Source organism: Musa acuminata, chromosome BXJ2-3 (assembly GCF_036884655.1).
Source record: "Musa acuminata AAA Group cultivar baxijiao chromosome BXJ2-3, Cavendish_Baxijiao_AAA, whole genome shotgun sequence".
Classification (NCBI taxonomy): Eukaryota; Viridiplantae; Streptophyta; class Magnoliopsida; order Zingiberales; family Musaceae; genus Musa; species Musa acuminata.
In genome coordinates this window covers 43026289-43049643 of record NC_088340.1, presented here as the reverse complement: position 1 = coordinate 43049643, position 23355 = coordinate 43026289, and the positions used below count along the sequence as shown (strand labels likewise).

Sequence of the window (23355 nt, the reverse complement as noted above, 5' to 3'; positions counted from 1 at the left end):
TATATATTTTCTCTGATCCATCTTTTGAGGTGATAATCGAAAGTTAAACATTTAATCTCATTTCTTCTTATGTCATTAATTTTATCGACGAAATAACTATTGGTGCTACTACATCTCCTATTGCCTCGCGAACTAGGGCATCCACAAATTAGATCGAAGGAAGATGACATAGACAACAAGAGGAGGAACAAGGTGGTCGGAAGCACAGGAGGCAAGAAGCGTCCTCTGCTTGATAGATCGAAGGAAGATGACATAGACAACAAGAGGAGGAATAAGGTGGTAGGAAACATAGGAGGCAAGAAGCGTCCTCTGCTTTATAGATCGAAGGAAGATGACATAGACAACAAGAGGAGGAATAAGGTGGTAGGAAGCATAGGAGGCAAGAAGCGTCCTCTGCTTTATAGATCGAAGGAAGATGACATAGACAACAAGAGGAGGAATAAGGTGGTAGGAAGCATAGGAGGCGAGAAGCGTCCTCTACGACAGCTATTGTTAGTGTTGTAGTTGCTCATGTTGCTCCACTCGATGGTGGTCATGGTCGAGCTTAACGTGCTGACTGCATCCTCTTTGTTGTCCTCGTCTAAGAGTAGCTGTCACTCCAGCTCTTGTAGCCGGTCCTGCATCGCGAAGAACGGCCTATTGTTCGACCCGAAGCCGGTCGTCGTTTGCGTGCGGAGAAGAACATCGCTTGCCACCTCGCGAACCCAGACGCTGACAAATTGGACGAAGTTAAGGAGGAAGAGCCCGAAGACACGTCAACAAGAGGAGGAGGGTGGTGGGAGGAAGCGGAGGAGGAGGCAAGAACCGTCCTTTGCTTTCCAGATCAAAGGAGGAAGGAAGAATGCGTTCTGCAGCAATAGTTGATGCAGTTACAGAACGCGCTCTTCCTTCGATTGGTAAAGCAGAGACGCTTCTTGCCTCCTCCACTTCCTCCCACCTTCCTCTTCCTCCTCCTGTTGACCTATCTTTGGGTTTCTCATCCTTAAACTTCATCCTATTTGTCGACGTTCGTGTTTGTCGATGTTCTTCTCCATCACGCAGACGATGGCTGGCTTGGGGTCTAATAATAGGTTGTCCTCTGTGATGCAGGAACGACTGTAGGAGCTGGAGCAATACCTACTCTTCGACGATGATGACGAGGAGGAAGCGGTCAGTGCGTCAGGCTCGGCTGTGATCATCACTGAGTGGAGTGACATGATGCAACAGCTCACGTCGCTGCCAGTGCCTCCTCCAGCATCTACGGGGCAGTGCCGAACTAGCTCTCTCCGCCGCACACCAACGCGGGGAGGAAAGCGTGTGAAAGCCTCCACGCTCCTTGCGAGAAGTTTATGTGAAATTAATAGATAGTGAAATTATTTTTTTTATCATTTTCATTCGTATCTTTTTGACTGATTTTTTTGAATTGAAGTTAAATATTTTATTTTCATAAATGTAAAGATCAGAATACTATTTTTTTAAGTATAAAGATCGAAATACTAATCATAATTAACTGTGTAATTATCCTACTAAAGCAAAAGGAGTGTCCATCAAATCCAATGAATGTTTATTGATATATTCATGGTCGAAAATGATGTATTTATTGGATAAAATATTGATGCATGTTTTACATGTTATTTTAATAATCTATGATAATTCTATGAATCACATAACTTATTTGGGTTTTTTTTTTTATCATTTTCATGTTGCGATGTGTACGGTACGATGAGAGAGACGAAATGTCGAACATCTTAGGATGGTATAGGATTGGATAGGGTTCTCGCCTAATTATATATTATCATATATAGTTAGTTATTTTTATTATTATGGTTCATACATTTTAAAAGGTTACATTGGTATAAGAAAATGAAACATCTAGGTTTATCTATCCTAACAATATTAGTTTTATCAATGAATACATAAAAATAAAAGGTAAAAAGATAATTTTAACATTTGGTAATGGACAACGATATCACTATTATCGACGCTGACGTAATTACCTCGTCGCCTATGATGACAATAAAGTTCTCTATCATCACAATATCGTTTGCCTCCATGAGGAGTGCACCATCCCCCCACTCGAAAACTACGTCGAAGGTAGGTGGAGTCGCGATAAGAGTAAATATTATCATCATCGAAGGTGGTTAAGCAATTACGTCGAAGGCAGGTGGAGTCGCGATAAGAGTAAGGAGTGCTAACGATGCCGTCATTCGCCACCACCAACATCGTCCACCATCGAACTTTAAAAGCTTTACCCGCCCAAGTTTTGCCTAAAATTGTCAATCAACCTACTCCCTTTGTCTAAAGTCATCCCATAACGAATTAAAAAATATCTAAACCTATTCGGTAATCACGAGTACCTAATATAAATTTCATCCGTTATCATCAGAATTTAACAGAGTACATATGACTTTTATCTAATATGAAGACAAATATGATTAACTATCCAAGTTCATGAACCCAAATTGCAATCTAATTCAAATATTTTGTTTACTCAAATCCATTTGAAACTCAAGTAAAATGTATCGCTTGACTGAGAGGACACCTTTAAACTGAACTAGCTAAAAAGGAACCGGAGTGTGGTTTAAGAAAGTCAAATAGCACTAAGTAATCGAAGAAAATTAAAACCAATCGACTCTCTACTTTATATCAGGAATGATAATGATAGAAATTCGGACTTGGTAAGCTCCTAAAATATAAAAAATACAAACTCGTATCTGACTAGAGGACTTATTTTTATATGAGCCATGCAAATTCTTCGTTTTGCTCCACGGGCAGACCACACTGGCATTGATATTGATCATAATCTCATGAAGTATCTGCAATCACTCTCGCATTTCCATATGTGGCAGTGGGGGCTAGGACTGGAAGAAAAAGCATCAGTGTAAACAACTAGGCCTTTAGAGAAAGTAATAGATTGTCGAAACTTATCCCAAACGAAGGCAGTAGCAAATGGGGCGGCTGCCCTCGGACCACTAATAGCCATGCTTGTTAACTGTACAGGAGTTTAAAGGACTATGTTTTCCTTGGCCGTGGGTAGTAATGGAAATCAATGAACCTATCTAATGATTTTTTTTTTTTCGATGTGTCGACGGTATCAAGTGATTGTCATTTGCTTGACTCTGGTCAGTTCCAAGTCTTGCTGTTTCTTGAGATATCTTTGTGCGGTAGCAGCTACTATCTTTGCAAAGAAGTTTATGAGCATAAGCCATATCACGGTATTCCATATCAAACTGAAGGACAGATTCCAACGCTTCGCCTACATAACAAAAATTATTCAGAAAAAAACCACCTAACTTCGTGGAGAAATGGATGTGACAATGTGAAATAAATGCACAACAGGTGAAGTTGAAATTCGATGGCTCCGAATATTAAATTAGCCTACCATTCCATCTGAGAGAGTTGATCCAGGAACCGATGCTGATAAATACTTCTCTTGAGCCATGTGCAGTTTCGTAACTAGGTTGGGCAGGACAGAAGAGAAGCCAGGGATGAAGCCAAACACCCATATTAGCTCTTTTTCCATCCATTCCAGGAGTTGGTTATTGCACAAAGAGATGATGGAAACTGTCTGCAACAACAAAATGGACAGCTGTGCTATCATTTAGGATCACTGCAATCTCAACTTTTAGGATTCTGCTGTATTCATAATTAGGTGATTAAGGTAGTAGAATACATCTTGATATTCAACTCATACAAAAGTATTAAAAAAAAAAACAGGGGAATTCATATGGTCCTAGAATTATAAAGCCACCAAAAATACATTAAGTATCAAAAACTATTATAAAGGAATAATATAGGTTCAAAAATAATCAAGAGCCAACTTATCACCTGTATGTGTGCCTTTATTATCGCCTTTCCAGTCAAGGTTGCTAGGAAGAACTTCCAAAAAGGAATTCCAAATTGTCCACAAAGGATACCAGCAAGATCAAACAGCGGGTTTGGCACCTAAGGTAACAACGTTCACATATAGAGAACAAATTTTTAAATGGAATATGAGTTAAGCAGCAATGAGATGAAAAAAGCAGTTATTCCTAATGGAATTCACAGGAAGACCAGAGGCTTAAAAGAAACTAAATTCATGACTGTCAGTTAGGTGAACATTCATCAAAAGAACAAGTGCTACCAGGGAGAAATTAACACTAACCGAAGCAAGTACTAATATTGTAAAGAAGTTAAGATGTTGTGAGTGAGAAAGAAGCCAGCGCTTGATTTTCTTTAAATAAAAAGATAAAAATCCATCTTGTTTTGATGAAGCAGCATCTAGTTCTTCCACAGCGCCCACTTTATTTCCTGACAAGCGTGCTGCAAAACTTTTTTGTGTTAGAATGGGTTTAACATGAAAGCACTGACCAAAGATTGGATATAACACAACCACAACCATGCAGAAAAAAACAAATCAGTAAAAAAGTGTGTGAAATCTCCTTGCAAGTATCAAATAAAAGTATAGAACAAAATGATGATCCAAAATACAACATTTGGTGAGAATAACAACCGAAACTTTACCAGTCGGATCAATACATAACGATCGATATTTTACCAGTCGGATCAAGACTTATCTACATCAAACTATATAGCTTGATACTCATACATATACAGTTCATTATTATTATGATTTTATTCCATGAAATAAATTGGCATACAGATATCATTGGCCTTCCCCAGATCTCACAATGGTGGAAGTCTCGTGTACTAGGTATACCCTTTTATACTGATATCATATTGGTATTTAAAAATTAAAACCGACTAGATATCTCGCTAAGGTACCTTTACTTTTGAGATTTCATCTTAAGTATCTTACGGCAACGACATAGCAAGGAAGAGGACGTAGTGGAGATGGTGACAACGACATAGTAATGAAGAGGAGGCAGAAGAAGCTACGATAGCAGAGAGAAGCATCATAAGAGAGAGAGAGAGAGTGTGTGTGTGCGTGTGAGAAAGAGAGAAGAGAGAGCATGAGGGTTATGCAATCGAAAAGAAAATACTACTGTCAATGTAATCATTAAAATAGAAAAAGATATTATAGATAATGCGCAACAAACTTATTGCCTGGTACAGTTCATGGAGAAGAGAGGGTAAACGACTAGGCGAGAAAGAGAGAACACAAAGGCAAGGGAATACAAAAATACAACTATTAGAAGCAATGTTTTCAAAAGGCGATAGGTGCTCGCCTAAGCACTCGAGCGAGACGAGACGAGGACCAAGCACCTGGCAAAACCTCCGAGCGAGGCATTTCGTTGAAGCACCACCAAGCACTAACCTGAGCCTAGGCATTAGGTGCCTCAAGTGAGCGCTTGAGTGAAGATGGGTCTAGATTCGTGCTCGATTCAATTGAACAGGCAAGTTAGTTCAATCAAACCAACTAATCTACCTAACACAAAACTTCCCCCCAAACCCCCCCCAACCCTTGACCCAGTTTGTCTTCAAAGAGAAACCCTATGTACATTGTTGTCGCCTTCGTCTGCAACTTCGTTCATCGCCACCACCTTTGTCCGCAATTTCATTTCGCCGCCACCGCCTTCGTTTATAGCTTCCTTTGCTGTTGCCTTTGTTCGCAACTTCCTTCGCCGACGTCGCCTTTGTCCATAGCTTTCTTCATCGCCACTGCCTTAGGCCATAGCTTCCTCTATTGTTGTTGCCTTCATCTGTAGCTTCATTCGTCGCCCTCTCCATTCCCCACTTTCCTACGTAGTTGCTTGCCGGTTACTCATCTTCTCAGTTCCCTCTTTACTCCACCAGTTACTTCATATGTTTTCATTTTGAAGTGGCATTTTCAATTTTATGATCATATTTATCAATCGTAATATTTTTTTATATTTTAATATTATGGAGCATCGGGTGGGTGCCTAGGCAAGTACCTAGCGCCTCGAGCGTTTTGTGACCTTGGCGTCCACTGCTTTTAAAAACACTAATTAAAAGATAAAAAAAAATATAGATCTTAGATGGTAAGCTTCCTTTTCAATACTGAACTGTACCAATATATTTAATGCCTCATAAATCGATACGATTAGCTTACCAGGCTTCCTACCCTATTTTGAACTTGTCCTGTCTAGCAAGCTCAATGTGTTGAGCTTACTGAACAACATAGTTCATAATAGACAATCATGAGAAACCATCTGATTTGTGTCCCAATTGGCTATTGGACTGTTAAATAGCAACCTATATTGGTATTTGATACCTTGGTATGAATATCAAAGTCTCCAATAGAAAAAATTATGGAACAAATCAAATTATCATGGTCTATCAAACATATTCACCCATGAAATAACTGAAGGTAGCCCATTCGATTCCTTGCTTCCCCACAACCATTCTATGGTTGCAAATTACCCACTTTTCAAAGAATGCAGTAGTAACAGTATCTTAGACTGGAATTCTGATGGCAAATAAGCAGCTATAAATCACTATGGAACATCTTAATTGGCGAGAATTTGATGTGTTAAAGGCTAATTATCTAAGTGAGCTAACATAGAGGAAGCTCTACTTATCCTGAATTTATTGTGGAGTTAAGTTAGAAACATAAACTAAGCAGAATAGACACATATTATCAAATTTAGAAAAGCCAAAAAGAGGAAACAAATAGAAATCCTTCAATGAGATTAAGAAAGAACAACTCCGTGTGGTTCATGCAACTTTGTCTCTGAAAGTGAATAGTAGCAGTTCAAAACATTTGGGCTCAATCTGGAGTGTTAGCAAGCAACATCAGAAAGATGACCTGACTAAATTATGTTAACCAATTGCATAATGGAACTGCATATGCAACAAGTTACCTGCTCTTGCAATGAAATAAGGAGGAAGCTCCCCGAGGGCAGTACCCAATCCCCAAAGAATGGCTTCAAGCTGAACCTGAGGGAGTATACTGCTAAGAGGAACCCTAACCAAAGAACCAGGTAAAGGTGGAAAAACTGGAGGTCCAAACTCTGAACAGTCCTTCTCAAGCCATGAAGGACTCATTTTTAACTGTATGGTATCATATGGTGCAGCCTTCAAATCAACTCGACCACATTTCATGGCTTTTATTGTGAAAAAAGCAATATGAGGACCCAAATAGAGAACAAACGTGTGCAAGCCAGACCCTGTAGAAAAGCAACATAGGCTTGTTATATTTTTCGAAACAACTTTAAAAATGATGGCAGTATTGAATTTGGATTTTAGTGAACAAGATTGTAAATGTTCTGCGCTTAGATAAATATGATGAAACCACCATTTGTAATATATACCATTCGTTGCAAGAAGTGTAGGTTAGTTCAATATGCCATACCAGATACTCCATATGAAAGCAAATGTATACATGCCTAATGCATAAACAGATGCACCGGCAGAGTGTCAAGTTTGCTTGCATGCATACTGAGAAAAAAAAAGCTGACTACCTACATAAATATTATTTATTAAGAATAACCAAATTTATGAATGCATAAATCAAGAAGATCAAATGTAAACATTATAAGAAACACAGACTTTCATATATTGTCTATAGTTACCATAATCACAACATACAATATTGCCTATGGTTAGTTACCATAATCCCACCAGAACAAAATATGTGATCCCATATCATTTTGAATTAATAATTACATCAGAATTCCTCATCTACTGTTATGAAATAGGTAAAGTGTTCATCTTTTCTATTTGAAAGAATACTTTTAGAGCATAAATGTTTTGTCATCTAAAATATTTTTAAAAAAGAACCTAGCAACACATTTCATTAGATATAGTCCAACACAAATAAACAAATTTGCATGACCTAGTATAAACAGACCTAGTGAATATTTATGAACTAGACCACAATAGACATATTGGTGTGGATATGCTGATACAAATGTCTCAATCATGCTAGACCTCTGAAAAGAGACAAGCATAAAAAAAACAATGTGTTCAGACTTCATGGTTGGATGTAATAACAGTTGTTACTGCTAAGGGTTAGGTATTTTATGAGTCACTTCTGATGTTTAATTCCTGAAAATAAACTACCTTCAAAGTTAAAGGCAATTAAATAATAAAATATATTAATAATAGTAGTAGTAGCCACAAAGACAGCAGGATTAGGCTATGTTGCTGCCAAAAGATTTCTGAAAGTAATGCAACACAAAATGAACAAAATATTTGAAGACAAGAGTAAAAGTAACAAGGACAGTATGGGGTTTTTCGTGTCAGCTAGTTCATCTGAGAATAGAATTTTCCAAAAATCAGCAAGTAGTAACAGACTCCCAATTGCAAAGTACACCTACCCAGCCCGATTGATGATGCTACTCCAAGTGCCACCCACCACAAGCTAAATTTTGTATAGTGGATGAACTCCTGAATATGCTGCAAGCATGACAGTAAACAAAGTTAACAAAAAAATTTTAGAAGGAACAATTGAAAAGTATTAGTTAGAATTAAGCAAGTGCTACAAAACAAATTTATCATATCTTCTAATAGATTCATGCTAGACAATCTTATCATGCTAAATTACAACAAAAAAGCATCCAATAGCAAATTATTTGAATAAAGAGTGACATTAATATATAGACTGTATGAAAATATAAAAAGTGATGAGGTGATCACCTTCTCGTGAGGTCCATCAACACTGAAAAGGAGAAGCCCAACAGCAAATACTGGCAAGGACAAGACTAAAATCCAGCCACCTTTTGCCAAAATATATACAAGTGATCGTCTTAGATATTGCAATGTAGCAAAAATGAAAAACTGCAAAGTCTTGAATGGCTGAGTTGTCAATGTCAAATTGAGTAAATCCATCTGATGCTTCTTCTGAAGTTCTGCAGAAGAAAATTCTAGAACTCAGACAATAAGCAGGAAATATCTAAGAGCCACATAAATTTCACTTGATTTTTTTATCTGAAGATTCTGCACAATTATTTCTTAGTCACACATAATGGTTAAAGATATCTACATTATTGCATCTCATCAATAATCCATACATAATTTTTCTGAAGCAACAAGAAATTTTGAATTATAATTGTGAAAAAACGAAAAAGAAGAAAATGTAACGGTCAGACCCCATTATCCATGACATATATACGTAAATATTATGGCATATATCTATTACCAATATGGTTTGACATATATCTAGCCCCAATTGATTTAATGTAGGATTTCAAATACTTAAAAGTTGTGGCGTAAGACTCGTGTTGTAGAAAATTTATCATCTCATAAGCCATAACAACCTATCTAATGAGAGGCATTTAGTCTTCTAATACTCGATATCCAATGACATAAAAACTTCCACATCACAATTTTTCTTTAAAATAGGATGCATAAACATCAATTTTACTCAAATTGGGTCAATATATCATCTACCAAGAATAACCTAATGATTAATAAAAAAAAATGAAACAACAGATAACTAGGAGAACATATACCAAAAATTGATTGGATACACCTTTATTGGAAATAAAGACTATATTAAACAGGCATTCATGCAAAATACATAAGCTCAAGCACCTTTTTATGCCGGGATGATTGCAAGCTGGAGCATGGAATAATGCAGTGGTTAAAAGAAGAAAAACAATGAATTTGTAAGTTCCATGCATGATGTAGCAAAAATATGGAGATCTATCAGGTTAAAGGACAAAGCCTTAATCATCTCATACCATCCTCGGTGCCTTATCCCCTCATTGAATCCATAGTTTGATTAGGATATATGTTAGTACCAGTTTGAGCCATGCATCAAGAGTAAAAATAATCTAATACCACTTGTCATGACCCATATGGAATGAGTCTAATCCATCAATTGATTCTGATACTTACCCTCAAATCCGTAAATTGCTTTAGGTTAAATTGCTTCAAGATTCGTGATCAACTCCCATCTAGGGCCCAGCAGAAGTTAAATAAGCAAAGGCTCAAGACATTGTTAATTTCATACTTCCATCATGGAAAATATAATATTGGCTCCAAGGGTATATAACTTCATAAATCTATATTTCTCTTGTCAGAACGGTTATATTGAGAAACGATTAGTTCCTCTTCACAAAAATAATAACATTGGCAATTTACTTTGGTATGATCACTAAGCTTATCAACCAAACTGGGAAGAAGATATATCACAAAGTTGCAGCAACAAAGGCTTCTTCAAAACATTTTTTGATTGAACAAGGGCATTTTCCCTATCCTCCAAACAAGGAGGCTTGTAGGTGGCGTATTATACACAAATTTGGTCTCGAATTTTGGTTTGATAATTAATATTTTTATATTCTGTTCCCCAAAAAATAAGACAAATACTATATATTACTACAAGATCTAGTTCGAGCCCGTACGCCTTTCTGTACATCTATGTGATTTCTCATTTCACCGTATCCAATAGTCATTTTTCAAACCCTGTAGTCCAATGGAAACTTGCATGACTGAGCTATGCTAAAAACATCAGCGTTTCACTTTGGGACCATTTCATTGGCGTCAAGAGTTTTTCCCGATCCAAATAATAAAACAAACCACACGAGTCGGAGAATGTTCTTTTGATATCTGAAATTGAGAGCCTTACTATGTGCTTCATGGAAAACAATACATCTCCACCTTTCAAACCCTAAATATCGTTCCGGATATAACAAATAAAAGTTTGTTTCTAAAAGATAAACAACAATATTGGAAATAAATAAACGCCAAACGATCAAACGTAAAGAAGAGAACAATAGGAAGGGAAATAACCATAGATCTGACATCAGATCTCGTCACATAGAAGATCCTTGCATTGGAAAGATCCCGCCACTCACCTGAGATCAACGTCTCGAGCTCTTCGGGCGATCGATGAGCGGCGGCCGCCTCCCCGGAAGCCATTTTGGCCCAACGCGGATAAAGCCAGGAGCTCGTCAATCTCACCGCCAAGCTCCTCGATCCCCCCCAAACACGAGAACGGAGACGGCCTCCCAAGTCGAGATTTCCCCTTATCGGATTGGAGAGTCGATCCGCCCGCAAGCGTGCAAATTAGGGAGAGCAGCAGCAAGAAGGAACCCCAAGAAAGCGTCGGAGATTGGAACAAGCAAGGAGACGGCTGTGAGATCCACCCTAAGGTTTCCCTCTTTCATGACAGATGCTCGCGATGAAGTCGGATACTTTTTTGGAGCTCCGCATTTAAAGAATTATATAAAAGAACCTTTAATCGAAATATAACTAAAAATATTAAATTATCGTAATTGGTTGTGTGATCTAATAGTATAAGAAATAATGGGCAAAAAGATTGTTCTAGAAGAAATGGGGCCGGGTACAACATAACCCGGTTCGCCCGTGAACCCGATTGACACCATGGAATAAATTGGTCCCTGAATCGGATTCGGGTTAGGAAAATTCGGTTTCTTGATAGTTAGGTTCGGATTCGGATCATCCGCGTAGACCCACTAAACACTTTACAGGACGGATTCCCCATCGCATCAGCCACAGCCGGTGCTCACCTTTCTTGGCTGAGGCAGGGAGCACACTTTTTTCCTTTGCTCCGTGAGATGAGAGATGACGTCATTCGTTGCGTCATTATGGGTTTTCCTGGGAGAGTAAAGTGTCTTTCGTGTTCCGTCGGGACAGGTGATCTATCAACACCATTGGCACCAGGGCAAATCTTGTTGTGGGAGCCACCGATTGCCCACCTCACCATCGCACACGTGTCATTCGCTGCGAGGAGGATCCGTTTCGATCGGTGCGACGCGACGTGCTTCACTCGCGGCTGTGGCCAATCTGTACACGAAACAAAAGGAAAAGGGCCCCTTCCCACCGCATTTCCCCGATTCCCGGCTCCGATGTCGTCCTTCCCCGCCTCCGCCGCCCATCCGTGATGGATCCCGTCGTCCCCAAGCGTCCCTGCCCCTCCGCCGATCCTTCCTCCACCTTCGACGCCTCCTCGAGCCCCTCTAGGGTCCCGTCCGGCCCCATGGCGATGGATCGAGTCCTGGAGGCGCTTCTCGCCCTCCCGGACCCCTCCGTCGCCCTCGAGCTCTCCCTCGAGAGCCTTCTCGACTCGAGGCTTCTGGAGTCGGATAAGGATCGGTTGATCGAGGGCGCCATGGAGGCTGGATCGGCCCTCCTGGAGGCCGCCAGGAGATCCGCCCGGCGGCGCGCGTCCAAGCACAACTTCTCTTCCTGGCCCCTCGCTTCCGATCTCACCATCAAAGTAATCGCTTCCCCCTCTCCATTGATCTGTAGTCGTTGTTATGCTTCGGAAGGATCCATTCTGTTCTTCGTTACTTGCGTTGATGTGATGGTAAGCTTGCGTCCGTGGTTGGATGGATTGATGGAGATAGTAGACTGATTGAAGAAAGTGGAAATCATTTAGCAAAGTGTAAGGACGATGTTCAAAGAGGACGAGTTTTCGAATTGGCGAAGTCACTCTTTTCTGGTCTCACCTTAATTTATCTTTAGGTAGAGATCATTGTTCAAGGATTAGGTGTATCGTCTTCTAGTTCATGTATATTGAGCTCCACTTGGAGAGAGAATTTCTTGATCTGGCTGATGTGCTTTTGGAAGCCATTAAGTTGGTGAACAAACGATCATTAGAAATAGTATTAATGAGATGAGGAGTGGATGTATCCTCTTTAGTAACCTCTAGGTATTCAAGTAACCTCTTTAGTTTGACCACATGGTTTGTATCCTTAAAATAGGCAATTCTGGCCAATCACTCCAATCTCTACTCTGGAAATAGACAAGCTTTTAGTCTTACTAGGGGCTTCATATGTTTTTGTAGGCAGGAAAGTTAGTGGACTAGACAAATAGTATGTTCCAATTCTGGCATGCCCGGCACTTTTAATTTTTTATGTGCTATGAGCTTATATAAAGGATAACCCGTGGAAGATTTTTACTACCAAAATTTAGGGAGGGTAAGATTCAAGCAACCCACTTGAGCATGTTCATAGGTTCTCTCCATGGATTTAGCCGATGATGCCCAAGGAACAAAGTTATATAGATATTCTCTTTGTAGGGGATCCTTAGGACAGAAAATGTAATGCAACATGTGTTAGTGCAGAAAACATTATAAGCAGGGTCTTTGGGAGGCTCTGGAAAACTAAACTATGCTTCTCTCACTACTTTAGATCAGAATATTTGTCAACCCTGATCCTAATTTCTCATCTTGTTCCCTATAATCTCAGTAGCTCCACTTTGTTGCCTCTTGCTGTTGTCCTGGATTCATGGGCCACTGATAAGAATAGCTTTCATCCATTTAGTTATTTTTATCTGGTCTTGTTGCCTGTCTGATTTGATGTTTGCAATCTTCAATAGCACATCAATGGGAAAAAATGAGATGTAGAAAGAGGGAAAAAGAAGAGGAGAGGTTTTCCATCATCATAAGCATATTTGCTTGTGAAAAGTCTGTCTACTGTCATTGTTCACCATTGATGGGAATACCTGACCAGACTGGCTCTCTTTAGAATTGCATACAGCTGCTGTGTACTTATATGTTGTCTTTTGCATTTGAGAGGCATCTGCTTTTCTACTTCATGTTCTTGATATTTTGATGTTTGCCTAGATTAATTTTTCTTATATTTGTTCCTTTCTATTTGTCAGCTATCTGGTCTAATTATTCTATTCATTTAGTGTCAACATGCAATATGGGTTGTACCTTTCACTAGATTATCTTAATCCACCAAAATCATCTTCCTTCTCTCTTGTTGCTTTAGTGTTTTGATAGCATCTTATTGACAGCATACTTCATTCATTATGGTGTTCTGAAGGTATTCTCCAAGCTAGATACGCAGAGTCTTTGCCATGCTGCAGCTACTTGTTCAATGTTCAACAAGTGTGCAACAGATCCAATGTGCTATGCAAATATTGACTTAACAGCTGAAGTGCCAAAGGTTAATAACACAGTTGTCTCTACAATGATACAACGAGCAGGAAAAAATCTTCAGTAAGATCTTTCTTCCTTGTATTAAATGCCATTCAATTAAAAAAATAATAATTTTCTTTCTTTTCAAACAATGGCCATTAGTAGTATTCTTGTGGGCCTAAATTATGATATGCTGTCGTGTCTTTGATCTGATTCTTAGATTGGCTCATTGGCTGCTGTTCTTACTTTTCACTAAACAAAATAACTAAACTGCTTAACGATTGAAATGTTCTGTTTCAGAACCAGGTATCTTTTGAGTTGGTACATGACCTAATTTTCTTGTGTCAGATACCGATGTTTGATGTCTGCGGGGTTTTAGCTATGAATTGTTTGCTGTCGATTTAGTGGTCATAATATATTCTAGAGTGCATTTGTCAAACTATTTGTGTAACTTAGATGGTGCTCTGCATGTGAACCTGATACTTATCATTCTGGTCATTCTACTTTGCATGCTACTACTGATGGTTTAATATTATAGCTTCCTGATACTCTTCAAATTGATGCCATATTGCTTGAAAATTGTTACCATTGGTGGTGAAAAAAGTTTCAGTATGTTTTTACTCGGTTATAATTATGGATTAGAATTTTGTGTTGGTGCCAATATTATTTGCCCAGTAAGGTACCAGTATGTGTTGACGTACCAAGTGTTGGTATGGGTTGGTATGACAGAGAAGAGGGGAGAAATAGGAGAACTGACAGAGGAGGAGGAAAAGGCACTGAAGGTGAAGGAAGCAAAAAATTGAACTGGCAAGGGAGGAGGAGAAGATGTGGTGAAGAAGGAAGAGGCATACTAGTAGGAGGATTAGGTGGCGACTCAGACAAGGAAGTGGCAGCAACATGGCATAGACGAGTAGTAGTAGAAGGCAGAGGAGGGGGGAAGAGAGAGTGCATGAGAGAAAGAGAAAAAACAAAAAGAAAGAAAAAGAAAAGGTAGTGATAGTTTTTTAAAAAATGGTGTAGGAATTGGATATTGAACTTATCATCTGGACTCTGGAACAATTTGGTACCCTATTTAGTGCCCCGGTAAGTTTGGCTACCATTAATTTACCAGGTGGTATCAGTTTGAACCAGGCAGAATCATCTAGTCTTCATTCTAGTTGGTGGCCGACCTGATAAATACGGTTGGTTGATACGGGCAATATTTTAAAGCTTGGATATAATCTTGATCAAAATATCTGCTACACAGCTTAAAATATATTGATTGTGCACAAGCTATGAATGACATAGTACTAGCAAGAAATAGTCTTTTGTTGACTTAGCTTTTCTTTTTATAGTAGTTTCATGTGCATTGTTAACAAGGAAGTCCATATTGAAGGTTTTGTTACTTTGGGTTGCATTTCAGTCTCTACTTTTACACTTGTAGATAGATTCACATTCATAGTGGAACCAAGTGCTGTATGCAAACATTGAATTTCTCTGAATAAATATCGAGAACTATAAGGAAGAAAACAAGCCACAAGCTATTTAATTCATCCTGATTTGAATCTTCTGTATCACGTAAATGCTATTTAATTTCTTAGTTTTGTTTAACCATTTTTTTTGGGAATTTTCAGTGTTGTTTACAGCATTAGATCACCTTTGTATCAAATCCTTGTTTTTGTTATTGTTTTTTTAAAACCAGATATATTTATTGTGAATGCTAAGTTGCAATTTTTTTGCATGTTAACTGTTTGTGTGAGGCCTCGCTTATTTGATGTATATTTGGATCACCGTTTGCTGCATTAGATCACCTTTGTATTAAATAATCATTTGTTATTGTTTTTGTTGAAAACCAAATATATCCATTACGAATGTTAAGTTGTGATTTTTTTTCTTTTTCATGTTAACTGGTTGGTGTAAGGACTTGCTTATCTGATGTATATTTGGGTTTTTATTTAAGATTTAATTGACATTATCTAATTGGATATTCAGGGCATCTTGTAGAATTATCTATACCTGCTACTTCTCTCACAAAATTCTCAGATGAATATGGTTTGCAGCTGTCATTGCAACTTCCCATGTTGCTTTCATTTCTATGACTCTTCTTTATCTTTCTTGTGCCTAGACACAAAATTTTTTGCAACTTTTTTCTGGTGAAGATTAGCTGCTTATACCAGGATTTTAGTCTCTGATTTTGGAGAAATGGGTGCTGTGTGTCCAACATTAAGTCTTTTAGAGCTTGGCACGTTGCTGCTTCTGTTAGTTATATATCAAACATGTAAATTAATTTTGAAGCATTTATCAAACTTTATTTCTCTATTCCTTGTATTGATTCTTTCCCACGTCTGCAATAAGATATGTGTCAACAATATATTCATATTCTACATCTATATTTCTGTTCTAAAATTGGCATTCGTACTAATTTTTCTAAATCAGATCACTCAAGCTTGGGATTCGGCCTAGTCCAGCTTCAGCAACAGAACTTTGTAGACCATTGTCCTATTCCACTAGAAATCCTATGGATACATCTGGTCTTTCATGGAGTCAAAAGAGACCAAGGCAAGGAAGGGAGACATCTCTTCTTACAAGGTCTTGTCTTCTGGCTTTAAGTGTGGATGGTGGTGCTGCAGGGTAAGGATTTGAGCTTAGTTGTTTAGCTTCTTTTTATCTGTTCATTTGTCATAATTTCTGAACTTTTATGTTTGAAGGACTCTCCTGAGGAGCCTGCACCTGTATAACATTGACAAGATGGACAATTCTGCACTTTGCACAGCGTTATCTGCCTGCCCATATCTGCTTGATCTTGAAGTTGTTGGCCTGTAAGTAATAGCCATTTAAGTCAAACTGTGACAGTCATGAATTAATTTGTCATTTTGATTCTTGCTGCCCTATTTTAAATTGTGATTCTGTTCACTCTTGGGTAGGGGATGGTTGAAAAGAAAAATTCAGCTTAATTTTGTTGCGTTTACTGTTGGATATATATATATGTATATATGTATATACATATATATACATATACATATATATGTATATGTATATACATACATACATATGTATATGTATATATATATATATGTATATACATACATATATATATATATATATATATATATATATATATATATATATATATAAAATGTTTGCTCTGTCAAAAGGAAATCACTGTTTTAATTATGTAATTAAAGACTTGTTTAATGACAATACCCAGGATATCAAAGAATAAGGCACTTATAATGCTAAAGAAAAGAATGAATACCCTCATTCCTTTCATTGCTTAATATTTTCTTCTAATACATAAGATCAGTCATCTAATTTTAACTATTCAGCATCATTTATAGTGCAGGCTTTTCCAGACTTTCTAGAAATTTCAAAACTTATGGATGCTTGGTCAATTCACATAATTAGTCAGCTTTTATATCAACTAAGGTATGCACTAAAGCTGGTCTGTGTGTAGTACTGTCCGATATCTGTTGTAGTGTAAGCACTATGATATATTTGGTGTATAGCACCAATTTAAACCTATTGTTTTGGAACCCTACATCATACACAGATTTGAACATTTTCTCAGAAGTATTTCCTAAAGATAGCAGCTGAAATCTACATACTTCATGTCTGAGATCCAGTTTCAACATTTGTTAAGTTCCAAATCTACATTCTCATCATGTCTGATATCCAGTTTCAGAATTTGTTAAGTTTCAAATCTGAAAAACATTGTATCTTGGACTTCTTTGATTGTGGCAAGTTGACCAAGTCAAAGAACTGAGAACCAAACTATATCTGTTCTTTTTTTATGTTTGCTCCTTCCATTCCAGTATGACAGCATTACTAACCACCACGATGTTTGTTTAGAGGTAAACCGTTCTACTTGGAGGGGTCTGGACCTAGTTTCTGTTAAGATTTCACCTCCTCTCCTTGGATTTGTGTTGGAAGCAACCTTAATATGCTCTAGATTATTATGATAATACTAATATAAAAAACTTTTGATTCCCTGCTTCCTGAGTTTGATATGCCTAACCAACAACATTTAAAAAAAAGGCAGTGGCTCCTTGGAGATGAGTATGCATTTGCTTCATATGCTTGGATTTGTGTGTCACTTGACACAATTGGTCTAAAATTTCAAGAAAAAGTATTGATTTCAAGGGGATGCATTAGATTGCACCAGTGATTGAAAAAGGCGCTCAGGCGCTCGCCTAGGCGCTCGGGCGAGGCAAGGCGAGGCCCGAGCGCCTCGCTAATCTCCCAGGCGGCGCACTTCAAACAGGCACCGCCTAGGCGCTCGCCCGAGCCCAGGCGCTGGGCGCTTCGGGCAAACGCCTGGGTAAACCAAGGCGACCGAACCAAGATTTTAGGTCTGGTTCGGTCCTGGTTCAGTTGGTTAGTTGGTTTAATCGAACCAACCAAACCGATATAACCCTTACCCAACCCTAACCCACTGCCGCTACCACTCCCGATCCCGATCTCGCCGCTCGCCGCTGTCACTGCTCGCAAACGCTGCCGTTGTCGCTGCTGTCGCTGCTCGCAAACGCTGCCTCTGTCGCCACTCGCGCCTCCCGTTGCTCGTCGCTCCTGTCGTCGCTCGCCACTGTCGCTGCTCGCAAACGCTGCCTCTGTCGCCACTCGTGCCTCCCGTTGCTCGCCGCTCCTGCTCCAGTTGCCGCTGCTCGCAAACGCTGCCTCTGTCGCCGCTCGCGCCTCCCGCTGCTCGTCGCTCCCGCTCCCTTTCCCGCTGCCGCTGCTGCTGCCATTGCTCGCCGCACACCGCTGCTACCTCGTTTCTCAGTCAGCAGGCTCAGTATACAGTATACTGTTAATATTAAGTTTATTTGAAATGATTAATTTTTAATACTGTTAATAGATTTTCTTAATTTAATAGCATATTTTTATTTAAAATTTTAAATAATTATTTTATTAATTATATTATATATTTTTATATTTTAGCGTCTCGCTTCGCTCGGGCGTTTTTGGACCTTGGCGCTTAGCGCTTTTTAAATCACTAGATTGCACCAAAAGAAAAAAAAATCAGACTTTGCTAAGGACAGAAGTTCAACATGAATAATCAGATGGTCTGTCAAACTCAAGGCTTTTATCCTCCAGTAGCTTGGATTATAAAAAGAAACTCGCACTCAGCCAGATTGACTCAAGCATGAAGGTTGCATCTTTCGAATGTTCCTTTTTTTTCCAACATCTTTTGAATGTTACATGACAATCATGACGCCGTGCATACAATGATACCTCTGATAGGGTTGAATGCACAAACCACTCATCGTGCTATATTGCAAGTGCTTATGTTTGTATTCATTTTCTTATAATTTCAATGTGAGAGTTACCTTAGGTTCATATTAGATTTATATAATATTGGGCATAGATTTTTTTGTCATTGTTTGTGATCTGCAATTTCATTAGGTCATCGACCATATTATGGTAAATTTAATTTACTAAATTATATCTTGAGTTTATTGCTTTGCATATTTTGTGCTGGAAACCATGCCAATCCAACTCCTTTGCAAAACTTAAGATAATTAAAGGAGATATTGAGGATGCTGACTGCTTTAGGTTATTTGCATTAGACAATAAACGCCCGTGAAATGGAAATCATGCAAAGCTTTGCATGGAGAATATGTAAATAGAGATAGACATGAGGACATGAATATGCTTTCTTGATGAACAACGATGTACACATGTATACTGCATGCATGATACATCCAATGTTCTAGGCTTGTAGGCAATCATTTATTCTAGAAATTGTCTGTATCTCTTCCTCCATAAGGTAAGCTTGTGGAACATGTCGACTTTGGGCTCATATGATCAGTTTTAGCGAGATTCCAGCATTCATTATATGTTATCTGGAATCACAGTTGGAAAGATATTCTTAACATACCTATATCAACAGACATGTTGAACTCAAGCGAACATTGGATGCTGTCAGCTCAAATTGTCACTGTATAGAGCGTTTGCTGTTTGAGTCCTCTGATACTGGTGTGCTATACTTTTCTTTGCTGCACTTTATCCTTCTCTCTTATTCTCCTCCAACATGTTTGACTATGTCTTTTAGGGAGAGATGATAGTTTGAACTCGGCAACTTGCATTGATCTGGTAAATGGCTGTCCCAATATAGTCTCACTTGCTCTAAGGGGGTTTAAGCTACATGATCACAAAGTCCGTATACTGGTGAAGGTAGTTCTCCTTTTTTTTCTTTTAGTGAAGGCATTAATCTTTTTTATGCATGGGCTTTAAGTTTCTTTTTGTACTTTACATTCTTCTTGTATCTCTGTCAAGTTTTTCAGAAACTTGAACAAATTCGTAGTCTGGACCTACTCAAAAAATTATTTATTTAGAGTTTTTCATGTTAAATTATCACAGACATGGATATAATTATTTTATGATGTTCTCTGGCTTGCTACAATAAATATCTTTATCTTGAATGTAAGATCTTGCAAATTGTTGTCCTCTACATAATGGAAGCATAAAATTCAGGATTCTTTTTTGAAGTATTTTTTGCTTCTACAGGGATCCCGCCACCTCAAATTTGTTGATTTTTCAACGTCTTATTCAATTACAGGGACCTTCTTGAGGTTTTTTTTTAAAAAAAATATTACATTTTGGGCTTTTGTTCTTTTGTTTTGTGCATATGCTTTATCTTGCCTTTGTCTCAGCTGTTTTTCACAACTTTGGTCATTCAGGAACCTTAGTGGTGGCACAAATGCTCATCCATTGGAGGTTTTGATCTTACGTGATTGTTTGCATCTTAAAGAAGTGAGTAGTTCGGAATGCCATATTACTCACTCTCAATAACTAAGTTTCGGTTCTTTTCAGTTTATTCCAATCTGATGAAAGTGTGGTGCTTTATATTTATGATTTATGTAGGTTGAAGTGTCACATCTATTCTCAGCTATGCTTGCTGGTGACTTCAAACTCCTCAGATATTTGGTAGATAAATGTGGCATATCATTTGGTTTTTGCCTAGACTAGAACAGGATTCCTGTCAGCTTGAAAGTCTTCATTTGGTAAGTTGACGACTACTTTGTGCTTGATCTGAGCAGGATATTTCAAATAAAGATGGCCTTTCTGCTGAGAATGACTGGAACTATCGATGCTATAATCCATGGTAACAGAGTTATGCTGATATTACTTTTTTAGAAATCCTAACCTTTAGTGAAGCTAAAGTCCTTTCGCTTCATGTTGCAGTACACAGCTAATATCACAAGTTTTGAAACAAAGACCTGAATTATGTTTGCTAGTGAAGTTTCCCCTGGAAGGGAGGTCTCTCTCTTTCCCTCTCTATTATTTCATGGCATACTTTATATATTTGCACATACCATTTATAATGAATTGCTTACTGAAGTCTTTGTTCTATGCTATTTCCTTGTAATATTGCAGCTTGATTGATATTGATCTCATCGCCGACAGTGAAATAAGCAGTGGAACAAGCTCCTTAATGTTGTATAATCTAGCATTTGATTCATATTTGACAAATTCATCTGAAAATAGCTATAGCAGTGATCAGGGCAGTGGGAATGAGGACGTCCCTGATCTGAACTTTCCGTACGACGAGGATATCTTTGACGAGTTGGAGTTCCTTTAGTGAAATGGAAGATGGCTAAGGACACCGACGCAGCATTAGCCATACAAGAGGTATGGATCTACACGTATCCTCCTAATTCTTGGATTAGTATACAAGTGGCTCTGAATAGAGCAAAAGATTACACGCTAAACATTTAGTTTTATCAGCTCTGTCATCGAAAGTGAATATCATCAAGATTTAAACCTTTAGTTTTATCAGCTCTGTCATCGAAAGTGAATATCATCAAGATTTATGCTGCCGTTGGTTTACCCTTAGGTCTTGATTACCCAGGTGATTAGGCAGCTAATGCAAGATAATCTAAAAGGTAGCCCAGTGTAAAAGGTGATATGGGGAAGGATCAATTTATGCAAAACATAAGCTGTTAAGATGTATATATTGATCACATCTGTATGTTCCAAGACATGGATGGGTACTAGTTCTACAAGATTACCTGTAATGTTTAAGCCTGTGCTTGTTAGTGGGTTAACTTGAACTATCTCTTCTTAGTCTGGTCTTTGCTCTGCAATCATTAGATCTTTCCTTCAGGAAAAGAACGAAACTGTCAAAATGAGTGAATCATAGGTGACGCCTTTAATTTTCTTGAGCATTTAATCTTGGCAATTCACTGTTCCTTTGCAATTAGGTTTAGAATGACCTGATATCTCTACTTTGCAATTAGGTTCACGCTTGCATTCACGGAGACATGGGACATTGAAAGCAGTTATTGGTGAATGAATACAGGAAGCCGGTGTCATGGATTTTGGTTCGGAGATCTGCACCTCATTGCAATATTCATCGCTGTAAAGTTCTTGGTAACCTGAATAAGGTTGATTTTTAAGAATGTTAGATACTATCTTTGTCATGCCATTTGATAACACGGTTATGTATCTGTTGCATCTTTATCGAGAGCCTCTCTTAAATCAATTTCAAGGCAGTGACGGTATTATATTCCTCCAAGGATCCTTTGAAGCTTTTGAGTTGGACAAAAAAGTAGTGTTCTTGCAGTCTCACTTCTGTCTTTGTTGAGCTCATCGGCTGCACTTGAGAATATATTTATATTTTTAATATATATTTAAAGAAGGTAGTTCGAGTGAATATGTAATTATGACATGCTTTGAATGTTTGATGGATAATAAATAAAAAATTATATTTTAAATATGCATTGACCCGAGTGTTGCTTGATAAAATTATATATTAAAAGTTTATTAAATATTATGTGATAAATTTATCTTTTTAATATTTTAAATATTTATTCAAATGTAAATTTATTTTTTTATATTATTAAATAAATATGTAAAATGAATGTATGTAATCATATACAAAATTCATATGATATATATATATATATATATATATATATATATATATATATATATATATATATATATAATTATATAAATAATTTTAAAATAAAATAAATAAAATTTTACATTATAGAAGAAATAAATCATGTTAGTTTCTTACTCTATTATGTTGATAATTTTATAATTTTAGATAATGTTATAGGATATTTTAAGAATTGATATTGAAATGCCAATGTCATCTTGAGGTACTATCAAATATGAGCATTTGTATTGTAGTATCCAAGCCATATGTAACTTAAAAAAAATATCAAACATTAAATCACATCTCAAATATGCATTGGACATTTCAAATGTATCATCAAACACACCCTTTAAATGTGCTCTCAATGTACATTTTAAATATGTTATCAAACACATCCCAATAAATGAATGGTAGTTCATTGGATCTTCAAATGTGTTCTACGGTCAAAAGCTCCTAAGGTATGCTTCAAATAGGTACATGTCTTGGTTTGAATCGCCAAAACTCATCGCACCCTTTAAATTGTCTTAATATGCTGTTGAATCATCTTTGCTAATTATAGATTAGCCCATATAGTTAGCTACCTTTAGCATTTTGATCTCGGTATTTTAAAAAGTTGTATTTGCATCTTTATAATTACGAAAATGAAGTATCTAGGTCTATTTACCATGACGTCGTTGACCTTACCAACAGAAACATGAAAATAAATGATAAAAAAATAATTTCAAGGTTTCAATTGATGATGGACGACGTCGATGGTGACGAACAACAATAC

At 37.6% G+C, this 23355-nt stretch overlaps 2 protein-coding genes across 3 annotated transcripts; one reads left to right on the top strand and one right to left on the bottom strand.

Annotated features, from left to right (window-relative positions):
- Positions 1–2841: 2841 nt before the first annotated feature.
- On the bottom strand, positions 2842–11022 carry LOC135608452 (vacuole membrane protein KMS1-like). 2 transcript variants are annotated; one of them, XM_065101352.1, is made up of 8 exons: positions 10683–11022; positions 8521–8732; positions 8202–8280; positions 6744–7049; positions 4124–4281; positions 3808–3924; positions 3362–3547; positions 2842–3235 (listed from the first exon to the last, which is right to left on the bottom strand). In XM_065101352.1, exons 1-8 carry the CDS (start codon positions 10744–10746, stop codon positions 3074–3076), a joined length of 1284 nt encoding a protein of 427 aa, XP_064957424.1. In that variant the 5' UTR covers positions 10747–11022; the 3' UTR covers positions 2842–3073. The 2 variants fall into 2 exon arrangements, with proteins under 2 accessions (XP_064957424.1, XP_064957425.1); XM_065101353.1 differs by having other exon boundaries at positions 8521–8747; positions 10683–10890.
- Positions 11023–11647: 625 nt separating this feature from the next.
- LOC135608451 (F-box protein At4g02733-like) lies at positions 11648–22214 on the top strand. The gene is made up of 13 exons (XM_065101350.1): positions 11648–12067; positions 13623–13798; positions 16133–16327; positions 16405–16515; positions 19587–19672; positions 19749–19870; positions 20204–20268; positions 20377–20449; positions 20561–20623; positions 20737–20801; positions 20882–20956; positions 21074–21328; positions 21937–22214. The coding sequence occupies exons 1-12, from the start codon at positions 11732–11734 to the stop codon at positions 21276–21278; spliced, it is 1572 nt and encodes a 523-aa protein (XP_064957422.1). The 5' UTR covers positions 11648–11731; the 3' UTR covers positions 21279–21328; positions 21937–22214.
- The last annotated feature ends 1141 nt before the right edge of the window (positions 22215–23355 follow it).